The 12632-nt window shown below is 39.0% G+C and overlaps 5 protein-coding genes across 5 annotated transcripts; 3 read left to right on the forward strand and 2 right to left on the reverse strand.

Annotated features, from left to right (window-relative positions):
* Positions 1–183: 183 nt before the first annotated feature.
* Positions 184–561, forward strand: RPA12 (DNA-directed RNA polymerase I core subunit RPA12; the record flags this gene model as incomplete). The annotated part of the gene is made up of 1 exon (XM_033911434.1): positions 184–561. The coding sequence occupies one exon, from the start codon at positions 184–186 to the stop codon at positions 559–561; it is 378 nt and encodes a 125-aa protein (XP_033767325.1).
* Positions 562–899: 338 nt separating this feature from the next.
* Positions 900–2588, forward strand: CCT5 (chaperonin-containing T-complex subunit CCT5; the record flags this gene model as incomplete). Its single annotated transcript, XM_033911435.1, has 1 exon — positions 900–2588. The coding sequence occupies one exon, from the start codon at positions 900–902 to the stop codon at positions 2586–2588; it is 1689 nt and encodes a 562-aa protein (XP_033767326.1).
* Positions 2589–2796: 208 nt separating this feature from the next.
* Positions 2797–4146, reverse strand: ARP3 (actin-related protein 3; the record flags this gene model as incomplete). The annotated part of the gene is made up of 1 exon (XM_033911436.1): positions 2797–4146. One exon carries the CDS (start codon positions 4144–4146, stop codon positions 2797–2799), a length of 1350 nt encoding a protein of 449 aa, XP_033767327.1.
* Positions 4147–4399: 253 nt separating this feature from the next.
* Positions 4400–11818, forward strand: TOR1 (phosphatidylinositol kinase-related protein kinase TOR1; the record flags this gene model as incomplete). Its single annotated transcript, XM_033911437.1, has 1 exon — positions 4400–11818. The coding sequence occupies one exon, from the start codon at positions 4400–4402 to the stop codon at positions 11816–11818; it is 7419 nt and encodes a 2472-aa protein (XP_033767328.1).
* A 209-nt stretch (positions 11819–12027) lies between these two features.
* On the reverse strand, positions 12028–12450 carry YAE1 (Yae1p; the record flags this gene model as incomplete). The annotated part of the gene is made up of 1 exon (XM_033911438.1): positions 12028–12450. One exon carries the CDS (start codon positions 12448–12450, stop codon positions 12028–12030), a length of 423 nt encoding a protein of 140 aa, XP_033767329.1.
* Between the last annotated feature and the right edge of the window lie 182 nt (positions 12451–12632).

A 12632-nucleotide genomic window follows, 5' to 3' on the forward strand; every position in this document is an offset into this window, starting at 1 on the left:
GTCGTTTAGTAAGTTATATGCCCTCTTGAAGGATATGGGGTAGAGAATTATCTGTCGTTACGAACGAAAAATGAAAAATATGAAAAAAAAAATTAACTGAATGGCAGGTGAAAGGCATTGCAAGTGTAGAGTATCAAAGAAGGGAAGAAAAGCTCAAAGCAATCTAGATTAGCACTTATTGGGATGTCTGTTGTAGGGTCGTTAATTTTTTGCCTGGACTGCGGTGACCTTCTGGAAAATCCTAATGCCGTATTAGGCTCCAACGTTGAATGCAGTCAATGTAAAGCCATATATCCCAAGTCACAATTCTCCAATTTGAAGGTCGTCACCACGACGGCAGATGATGCGTTCCCATCTTCTCTTAGAGCCAAGAGGTCTGTGGTTAAAACTTCTTTGAAGAAGAACGAACTGAAAGACGGCGCTACTATCAAGGAAAAGTGTCCTCAATGTGGAAATGAGGAGATGAACTACCATACTTTACAGTTAAGATCTGCAGATGAAGGTGCTACTGTCTTCTATACATGTACCTCTTGTGGTTACAAGTTCCGTACCAATAATTGACCGGGTTGTTTTCGCACAGATTACAAATTGTACACTAATATCATCCCCACCTCCATCATGTGAGGATCTATAGAACATCATTTATAAAACAAAAATCTATGTACTGACGATAAATAGCATACATTATCATATTATTCCTACTGTTTATCATACTCATCGCATATGCTGTTTCTAGAGACGTGGAAAGTGATTATACATCATGAATGAAAAATTTTGTTTAGGAATAATTAGAAATATATAGTGTCTTGGTGGATGTGGCAAAATGAAGTGTGCGAAATAAAGAGGTGGAAACTCAAAGCAGTAACAGCAATCATTCATTTTAGTAGGAATATATGAAAATGGCTGCTCGTCCACAACAACCTCCTATGGAAATGCCGGATCTGTCCAACGCCATTGTGGCACAAGACGAGATGGGTAGACCCTTTATTATTGTGAAGGATCAAGGTAATAAGAAGAGACAACACGGATTAGAAGCCAAGAAATCACATATATTGGCCGCCAGATCAGTGGCTTCCATAATCAAAACTTCGTTGGGTCCTCGTGGGTTAGATAAGATCCTGATTTCACCCGACGGTGAAATCACCATCACTAACGATGGTGCTACAATTTTGTCCCAAATGGAACTAGACAATGAGATTGCTAAATTGTTGGTACAACTGTCCAAATCTCAAGATGATGAAATTGGTGATGGTACCACAGGTGTCGTTGTCCTGGCAAGTGCATTGCTTGACCAAGCCTTAGAGTTAATTCAAAAGGGTATACATCCGATCAAGATCGCTAACGGGTTTGACGAAGCCGCCAAACTAGCCATTGTCAGATTAGAAGAAACATGTGATGACATTTCTGCGTCAAACGATGAGTTGTTCAGAGACTTTTTATTGAGGGCCGCCAAGACTTCTTTGGGCTCCAAAATTGTTTCCAAGGATCATGATAGATTTGCTGAAATGGCTGTGGAAGCCGTCATAAATGTTATGGATAAAGATCGTAAAGACGTCGATTTCGATTTAATCAAAATGCAAGGACGTGTTGGTGGATCTATAAGTGATTCCAAATTGATTAACGGTGTCATTTTAGATAAAGATTTTTCTCACCCACAAATGCCTAAATGCGTTTTACCCAAAGAAGGTTCTGACGGTGTCAAATTGGCTATATTAACGTGCCCATTTGAACCTCCTAAGCCAAAGACCAAGCATAAATTGGACATTTCTTCAGTAGAAGAATACCAAAAATTACAGACTTATGAACAAGATAAGTTCAAAGAAATGATAGACGATGTGAAGAAAGCTGGTGCAGATGTTGTTATATGCCAATGGGGGTTTGACGATGAAGCTAATCACTTACTTTTACAAAATGATTTACCTGCCGTAAGATGGGTAGGCGGTCAAGAATTAGAACACATTGCTATTTCCACAAATGGTAGAATTGTTCCGAGATTCCAAGATTTGTCTAAAGACAAATTGGGTACATGTTCCAGAATCTATGAACAGGAGTTTGGTACTACTAAGGATCGTATGCTGATTATCGAACAAAGTAAAGAAACGAAAACTGTAACATGTTTTGTCCGCGGTTCCAATAAAATGATCGTGGATGAAGCTGAACGTGCGTTACACGACTCCCTATGTGTAGTACGTAACTTGGTTAAAGATTCGCGTGTGGTTTACGGTGGAGGAGCAGCCGAAGTGACTATGTCCCTGGCTGTCTCTGAGGAAGCTGATAAGCAACGTGGTATCGATCAGTATGCATTCCGTGGATTTGCCCAAGCTTTAGACACTATCCCAATGACTTTGGCTGAAAACTCCGGTCTTGATCCAATTGGAACTTTGTCTACATTGAAAAGTAAACAATTGAAGGAAAAGATTTCCAACATCGGTGTTGATTGTTTAGGTTACGGGTCTAATGATATGAAGGAACTATTTGTCGTTGACCCATTTATCGGCAAGAAGCAGCAAATTCTTTTGGCTACTCAATTATGTAGAATGATTTTAAAGATTGATAACGTCATCATTAGTGGTAAGGATGAGTATTGATTTTGTATAAATAAATAATAAAAGATAAGTTTTAATCATATATCCCATATTTTTTATTCTCAGATCAGCACTTTGAGTTACTTGATTATACATATACATGTATATAGTAAGTTGTATACGTATATTGAATGGAGTGTGGGGCGTTTCAATTGTTTGTATTTGTTTTTTTTGTACCTTTTTCCTTGTAAGATGAATCATGACTCAGCAATCAAACCATGTTGAAAAGGCTGAAATTTCTAACAATTTCCGGACCGTATTCCTCATAGTCTTTCTTAGTGTGACAGTAACCTTTGAATTCGGCAGTTTGTGCCAGTAGTGAGCCACCAAACCAAACAGCGTTTCTCTGCTTCCGATGAGAAATCACGGAAACATCTACACCAGTCGATTTAGTCCCACTTAGAAGTTCGCTCTGTGCGATTCTGTTATTTACGATAGACTTTAAATCTCTTTGTAAACGACGTCCAAAATCTTTGAACATAGTAGACCCACCTGATAATACAATGTTGTTGTATAAACCTTTACGAACGTCAATAGGGCAAGCCTGGATAGTTTGATCTACTACCGTAGGTAAAGGAGTCAAAAAGTCTGAGGATGCAATTTCTGGATTGAAGAAGATTTCAGGAGCCAAGAATCTTTCATAACCAATATCTACAACTTTTCTCCTTGTCTTCTCTTGGTTTTCCACCACAAATTGGGCAAATTTAGAAGGATCTCTGTCGAATTTATTAAATTCCTTTACAATATCTGGACAGACGTAACAATATTCTTGCTTGATCTTTTCTGCAGTTCTCAAGGAAGTGTCTGCTTCACCACGTTCTCTTAACAAGGATTGGATGAACAATGTAATATCCCTACCGGCTATTGGAATGTTTTTGATCGCTGATCCGATAACGTAGCCTTCCGCCACTGGGATGACGTGAGTGACACCATCACCAGAATCTATAACGGTACCAGTCAGTGATCTATCCGTAACTTTCGAAGAAGTCCATGACGCGGCCAGAGCCAAGACTGCTTGCACAGCAATATATAGACCAGCACAATTAAACGATTCAAAGAAAATCTCAGCAACTTGCTCCCTGTTTTCTGGAGGGTTCAGCGGCGGTTCGGTCAATAGGAAAAAGTGATCTTCAGGTTCTGTTCTTAAATACTTGAAGATGGAATTTTCCCAGAATCTCTCCATGTGATCCCAATTCTCCACTTGACCGTGTCTGATTGGATAACTTAAAGAGTAAGAGGGTCCTTGGGATGCTACTAGGGCCTCATTTCCAATATAGAAATCCAAATCCTCTGTACCTCTTTTACCGGATAAATTATTGGATAGCAAGCCTCCTGTTGCACCATTGAAATTAGTAGCAGAAGTGGAATTTCCAAAATATGATGCCTCACTACTAGCTGCTGAGGGCGCACCAACGCCTGAAGATTTCTTTGTATTGGAGGGTGCTGCTGTGGCTATGGCAGTAGGGAAGACCCACGAGGGAGAATCGTTACCGGCGAAACCGAGTTTGGTCAGCCCGGTACCATTGTCCATCACAACAGCGGGATTGTTTAAGTACGACATTGAATCCTAATTTCTTGCTCAATTGTGAGGCCTTGTACAAAGCCCTATTCTCGACTAAACAACTCTCATATTCTTGTTTGAAACTTTTGAAAAGGGGTTCTCGCCTTTTGAAGCCGCGGATGGCCGGGTGACCGTTGAAAAGTCCTTATCGAAGGGTCTTCTTGAGCTTACATTAAAAGAGCTGTAATAAATTCACGAAATAGTCATTGGTAGAGTGAAGTAAACACTAGTCGGCGAGCAGGTTTGCATTGATATGAAACCGCATGAGGAGCAGATTTGGAAAAGGAGTGTTTTGAAAGCGGCTAATAACGATATGGACATGGATAGAAATGTGCCATTGGCACCGAACCTGAATGTGAACATGAACATGAAAATGATTGCGAGCAGGAACGGGGATGAAACTGGCTTGATTTCCAGTAGGCTTGGTGGGGTAGTTATTGGTAGTAACGGAGATGTAAATTTCAAGCCCATTCTAGAGAAAATTTTCCGAGAATTGACCAGCGATTATAAGGAGGAACGAAAATTGGCTAGTATATCATTATTTGATCTATTGGTGTCCTTGGAACATGAGTTGTCGATAGAAGAGTTCCAAGTAGTTTCTAATGACATAAACAATAAGATTTTAGAACTCGTACATACAAAAAAAACGAGCACTAGGGTAGGGGCTGTTCTATCTATAGACACTTTGATTTCATTCTACGCATTTACTGAGGGGTTGCCCAATGAGACTTCACGGTTGGCTGGTTACCTTCGAGGGCTAATACCTTCCAATGATATAGAGGTAATGAGACTAGCTGCAAAGACTCTGGGGAAGTTAGCCGTTCCAGGAGGCACGTATACCTCTGATTTTGTGGAATTTGAGATAAAATCTTGCCTAGAATGGCTTACTGCCTCCACAGAAAAGAATTCATTTTCCAGTTCGAAACCAGACCATGCTAAGCATGCAGCACTGTTAATTATAACTGCGTTAGCAGAGAATTGTCCCTATTTACTCTATCAATACCTGAATTCCATACTAGATAACATTTGGAGAGCTCTAAGAGACCCACATTTAGTGATCAGAATTGACGCGTCCATTACGTTGGCCAAATGTCTTTCCACTCTACGAAATAGGGATCCTCAATTAACTAGTCAGTGGGTGCAGAGATTAGCTACAAGTTGTGAATACGGATTTCAGGTAAACACGCTAGAATGCATCCATGCGAGTTTATTGGTTTATAAGGAAATCTTATTTTTGAAGGATCCCTTTTTAAATCAAGTGTTCGACCAAATGTGTCTAAATTGCATAGCTTATGAAAATCATAAAGCGAAAATGATTAGAGAGAAGATTTACCAGATTGTCCCCTTATTAGCATCATTCAACCCTCAATTATTTGCTGGCAAATACTTGCACCAAATTATGGACAACTATTTGGAGATTTTAACGAATGCCTCAGCAAAGAAAATACCACATCTCAAAGATGACAAGCCACAGATATTAATATCGATTGGTGATATTGCATATGAGGTCGGGCCCGATATTGCACCTTATGTGAAACAAATCCTTGATTATATTGAGCATGATTTGCAGACAAAATTCAAAATCAGGAAGAAATTCGAAAATGAGATTTTCTACTGCATAGGAAGATTAGCAGTGCCATTGGGTCCCGTTTTGGGTAAATTATTAAACAGGAATATACTGGACCTGATGTTCAAATGTCCTCTTTCTGACTATATGCAGGAAACGTTTCAAATCTTGACTGAGAAAATACCATCATTAGGCCCAAAGATAAATGACGAGCTACTCAACCTAGTTTGTTCAACCTTATCGGGAACACCATTTATCCAGCCAGGGTCACCAATGGAGATACCAGCATTTTCGAAAGAGAGAGCGAGAGAATGGAGAAATAAAAGCATCCTACAGAAAACTGGTGAGAGCAACGATGATAATAATGATATAAAAATTATTATTCAAGCTTTTAGAATGTTAAAAAATATCAAAAACAGATTTTCGTTAGTGGAGTTTGTGAGAATTGTTGCGCTTTCTTACATTGAACATACAGATCCCAGAGTGAGGAAATTAGCTGCCTTAACGTCTTGTGAAATTTACGTCAAGGACAGCATTTGTAAACAGACATCACTACACTCACTGAACACTGTATCAGAAGTATTATCGAAACTTCTAGCCATCACGATTGCGGACCCTTTGCAAGATATCCGATTAGAAGTTCTAAAGAATCTAAATCCATGCTTCGATCCGCAGTTAGCGCAGCCAGACAATTTAAGGCTCTTGTTTACTGCGCTGCACGATGAGTCATTCAATATTCAGTCAGTAGCGATGGAACTTGTTGGCAGACTGTCTTCCGTAAACCCTGCATACGTCATTCCATCGATAAGAAAAATACTACTTGAGCTACTGACAAAGTTGAAATTCTCAACTTCCTCTCGAGAAAAGGAAGAAACTGCGAGTTTGCTATGTACCCTTATCAGGTCGAGTAAAGATGTTGCGAAGCCTTACATTGAACCTCTTTTAAACGTTCTTCTACCAAAATTCCAAGATACTTCCTCAACTGTTGCATCAACTGCTCTGAGAACTATAGGTGAGCTATCCGTTGTAGGGGGCGAAGATATGAAAATATACCTCAAAGATTTATTTCCCTTAATTATTAAAACATTTCAGGATCAATCAAACTCTTTCAAAAGAGAAGCCGCACTTAAGGCGCTAGGTCAACTTGCAGCCTCCTCTGGTTACGTTATAGATCCTTTACTTGACTATCCAGAATTATTGGGTATATTAGTAAATATTTTGAAGACAGAAAACTCCCAAAATATTAGGAGGCAAACGGTCACTTTGATAGGCATATTGGGAGCTATCGATCCATACCGCCAAAAAGAACGTGAAGTTACCTCTACAACTGATATATCTACAGAACAGAACGCCCCGCCCATCGACATTGCTCTTCTCATGCAGGGCATGTCTCCGTCGAATGATGAGTATTACACCACTGTTGTTGTTCATTGTTTGCTAAAAATTCTGAAAGATCCATCACTATCATCGTATCACACTGCCGTAATCCAAGCAATAATGCATATTTTTCAAACCCTGGGTCTAAAATGTGTTTCATTCTTGGACCAGATCATCCCAACTATTTTGGATGTAATGCGTACATGCTCCCAATCATTATTAGAGTTCTACTTTCAACAGCTTTGCTCCTTGATTATTATCGTAAGGCAACACATTAGACCTCATGTCGACTCTATATTCCAGGCCATCAAAGATTTTTCCTCGGTTGCTAAGTTACAAATAACACTTGTAAGTGTCATTGAAGCAATATCGAAGGCTTTGGAGGGTGAATTTAAAAGGTTGATTCCTCTTACTCTGACGTTATTTCTTGTAATTTTGGAGAATGATAAATCTACTGACAAGGTTCTCTCCAGAAGGATATTGAGACTGTTAGAGACGTTTGGTCCTAACTTAGAAGGTTACTCACATTTGATTATACCGAAGATAGTTCAAATGACAGAATTCACCAGCGGGAACCTACAAAGGTCTGCAATTATTACTATTGGAAAGCTAGCAAAGGATGTTGACCTTTTTGAGATGTCTTCGAGAATTGTTCACTCTTTACTTAGGGTGCTGAATTCAACAACAAATGACGAACTCTCAAAAGTCATTATGAATACTTTGAGCTTATTACTACTACAAATGGGTACATCCTTTGCTATCTTCATTCCCGTCATTAATGAAGTCTTAATGAAGAAACATATCCAACATACAATATACGATGACTTGACGAATAAAATATTAAACAATGATATTTTGCCCACAAAAATTTTAGAAGCAAATACAACAGATTATAAACCCTTGGAACAAATGGATGCAGCAGATGCTAGTGTCACGAAATTACCTATAAACCAGTCAGTTTTGAAAAGCGCATGGAATTCGAGCCAACAAAGAACCAAAGAGGACTGGCAGGAATGGAGCAAACGTCTATCCATTCAGCTATTAAAAGAATCCCCTTCCCATGCTTTAAGAGCCTGTTCGAATCTTGCAAGCATGTACTATCCTCTAGCCAAAGAACTTTTTAATACCGCATTTGCATGCGTCTGGACTGAACTTTATAGCCAATATCAAGAAGATTTAATCGAGTCATTATGTATAGCCTTATCTTCTCCCTTGAACCCGCCGGAAATACATCAAACCTTGTTGAACCTAGTGGAATTTATGGAACATGACGACAAAGCATTACCTATACCAACTCAAAACCTGGGCGAGTACGCTGAAAGATGTCACGCGTATGCCAAAGCGTTGCATTATAAAGAAATAAAGTTTATCAAAGAGCCTGAGAACTCTACTATTGAATCACTGATCAGCATTAATAATCAACTGAACCAAACGGATGCCGCAATTGGTATTTTAAAGCATGCCCAACAACACCATTCACTTCAACTAAAAGAGACATGGTTTGAGAAATTAGAGCGCTGGGAAGATGCACTGCACGCTTATAATGAACGTGAGAAAGCAGGTGATACTTCTGTGGGCGTTACACTTGGTAAAATGAGATCCCTTCACGCCCTTGGTGAATGGGAGCAGTTGTCGCAACTGGCGGCTAGAAAGTGGAGGGTTTCGAAGCTACAGACCAAGAAACTAATAGCCCCCTTGGCAGCTGGTGCTGCGTGGGGGTTAGGAGAGTGGGATATGCTTGAACAATATATTAGTGTTATGAAGCCCAATTCTCCCGATAAGGAATTTTTTGATGCAATTTTATATTTGCACAAGAATGATTACGAGGATGCCAGTAAGCATATACTAAATGCCAGAGATTTGCTTGTGACTGAAATTTCCGCATTAATCAACGAAAGTTATAATAGAGCCTATAGTGTTATTGTTAGAACGCAAATAATAACAGAGTTTGAAGAAATCATCAAATATAAGCAACTGCCACCTAATTCCGAGAAAAAACATCATTATCAAAGTCTTTGGACAAAAAGATTGCTGGGCTGCCAAAAAAATGTTGATTTGTGGCAAAGAGTGCTTAGAGTGAGATCATTGGTAATCAAGCCGAAACAAGATTTGCAAATATGGATTAAATTTGCAAATTTGTGCAGAAAATCTGGTAGGATGAGACTAGCAAAAAAGGCACTGAATATGCTACTGGAAGGAGATAGCGATCCTAGGTTACCGAATACGGCCAAAGATCCTCCCCCTGTTGTTTATGCACAACTCAAGTACATTTGGGCCACAGGAGCTTATAAAGAAGCATTGAACCACTTGATAGGATTTACATCCAGGTTAGCACATGATCTTGGTTTGGATCCAAATAACATGATCGCGCAAAGTGTAAAACTCTCAAGTGCAAGCACTGCTCCGTATGTTGAGGAATATACAAAACTATTAGCTCGATGTTTTTTAAAGCAGGGTGAATGGAGAATAGCAACCCAGCCGAACTGGAGAAACACAAATCCGGACGCAATTCTTGGTTCTTATCTGTTGGCTACACATTTCGATAAAAATTGGTATAAGGCATGGCATAATTGGGCCTTAGCTAATTTTGAAGTAATATCTATGGTTCAGGAAGAAACTAAACTCAACGGAGGCAAGAATGATGATGATGATGATGATGACACGGCAGTTAACAATGATCATGCTCGGACCGATGGTAGCATTCTAGGAAGTGGTTCCTTGACTATTAACGGAAATAGATACCCACTAGAGCTTATCCAAAGGCACGTTGTTCCAGCTATCAAGGGCTTTTTTCATTCAATATCTCTATTAGAATCAAGTTGTTTGCAAGACACGTTAAGGTTATTGACTCTTTTATTCAACTTTGGTGGTATCAAAGAAGTCTCGCAGGCCATGTATGAAGGCTTCAATTTAATGAAAATCGAGAACTGGCTTGAAGTTTTACCGCAGTTAATCTCCCGTATACACCAGCCAGATCCTACGGTGAGTAATTCCCTTTTGTCTTTGCTTTCTGATTTAGGGAAGGCACATCCACAAGCACTTGTGTATCCTTTAACCGTCGCAATCAAGTCCGAATCTGTTTCAAGACAAAAAGCGGCCCTTTCAATAATAGAGAAAATTAGGATTCATAGTCCAATCCTGGTAAACCAGGCAGAATTAGTCAGTCAAGAGTTAATCAGAGTAGCCGTTCTATGGCACGAATTATGGTATGAAGGATTGGAAGATGCAAGCCGGCAATTTTTCGTTGAACATAACATAGAAAAGATGTTTGCCACTTTAGAACCTTTACATAAACACCTGGGCAATGAGCCTCAAACGTTAAGTGAGGTATCATTCCAGAAATCATTCGGCAGAGACTTAAACGATGCCTACGAATGGTTGAATAACTACAAAAAGTCAAAAGACGTCAATAATTTAAACCAAGCTTGGGATATTTATTATAACGTCTTCAGGAAAATAACACGTCAAATACCACAATTACAAACCTTAGATTTACAGCATGTTTCTCCACAACTTTTGGCTACTCATGATCTCGAATTGGCTGTTCCTGGGACATATTCCCCGGGCAAACCCACCGTTAGAATAGCAAAATTTGAGCCGTTATTTTCTGTGATTTCTTCGAAGCAAAGGCCAAGAAAGTTCTCTATTAAAGGCAGTGATGGTAAAGATTATAAATATGTTTTAAAAGGACACGAAGATATAAGGCAAGATAGCCTTGTTATGCAACTATTTGGTCTAGTGAACACTTTGTTGAAGAATGATTCAGAGTGTTTCAAGAGACATTTAGATATCCAACAATATCCTGCTATTCCATTATCACCCAAATCAGGGCTACTGGGATGGGTACCAAATAGTGACACATTTCATGTTTTAATTAGAGAACATCGTGATGCTAAAAAGATTCCATTGAATATAGAGCATTGGGTTATGTTACAAATGGCTCCTGATTATGAGAACTTGACTCTTCTACAAAAAATTGAAGTTTTCACGTACGCTTTAGATAATACAAAAGGTCAAGATCTCTATAAAATATTATGGTTAAAGAGTAGGTCCTCAGAGACGTGGCTAGAACGTAGAACAACTTACACGAGATCTTTAGCTGTCATGTCCATGGCTGGTTATATTTTGGGGCTAGGCGATCGTCATCCTAGCAACTTGATGTTGGATAGAATCACCGGTAAAGTTATTCACATTGATTTTGGCGATTGTTTTGAGGCTGCCATTTTAAGAGAAAAGTATCCAGAGAAGGTACCATTTAGACTAACTAGGATGTTAACATACGCGATGGAAGTTAGTGGAATTGAAGGCAGTTTCCGAATTACTTGTGAAAACGTCATGAGAGTCTTAAGAGATAACAAAGAATCATTAATGGCGATCTTGGAAGCTTTCGCACTTGATCCTTTGATCCATTGGGGGTTTGATTTGCCTCCGCAAAAACTTACTGAGCAAACCGGAATTCCTTTGCCGCTGATTAACCCTAGTGAATTATTAAGGAAGGGGGCAATTACCGTTGAAGAAGCAGCAAACATGGAAGCAGAACAACAAAACGAGACTAGAAACGCCAGAGCAATGCTTGTCCTAAGACGTATTACAGATAAATTGACAGGTAATGATATCAAGAGGTTCAGCGAATTAGATGTTCCTGAACAGGTTGATAAACTGATCCAACAAGCAACTTCCATCGAAAGGTTATGTCAACACTATATTGGATGGTGCCCATTTTGGTAACTACGCTATCGTTTAGATTTCATTTCTTGCTTTGCTTATTATTTATTTTTTCTGTATTACGCATTTGTATACATGTGCAAGTATTGTGTATTGTGTATTATTATTATTATTATTATTATTATTATTATTTTCGTGATAATTCGTCATTATGTGTGAAAGAGGATATAAGGTACATAAATTGTGAAGTTGACTTGGATGGAAAAATTCCACTAAATGGATGGCACGTGATACTTTTCACAATAACTGTTCGCAATATCAGTCCATTTTGTTATTAGCGGATGTTTTTCTTGTAAATCGAAGTTTGGATCAAATATTGACTTACTAAGCACTTTGTTAATGCGTAATTCTTTTAGCGCCTCGATATACGCCTTACTGAGGTCTTCATCTTTATCACCAAATCGTGTCTTCAGACCAAGTAAAATCCCCATAATCACACCAACTTGCTTTCCTAATTTAGCGCCAGTAGGAAAACCGTCATTGAAACCTTCTTGCAGGTTTTCTTCTTTGGAGTTCACTATTCCATCCAAGTACCCCCTCTTGCTATGATTCTCTCTTAACTTCACTAAATCCGGAGATCCTTCAGTTTCAACGTCACTATCTGATGCCCATACATCATCCCAAGTATTTGACATGGTCTCTGTATACTGTTTTGGTACTCCTCCTTTTTTTGCTCTCTTCAATGTAAAACCTCACTCATCGCTCTTTTTCACTTTTTCACTTGATGCGTTTCAAAAGTAATCAAGAAGTAACTCAGACAAACACGTCAAAGCTCTACAAGTAATAAAATAAAAGAACAGCGAGAAATACGGGGGAA

Source organism: Saccharomyces paradoxus, chromosome X (assembly GCF_002079055.1).
Source record: "Saccharomyces paradoxus chromosome X, complete sequence".
Taxonomy (NCBI): domain Eukaryota; kingdom Fungi; phylum Ascomycota; class Saccharomycetes; order Saccharomycetales; family Saccharomycetaceae; genus Saccharomyces; species Saccharomyces paradoxus.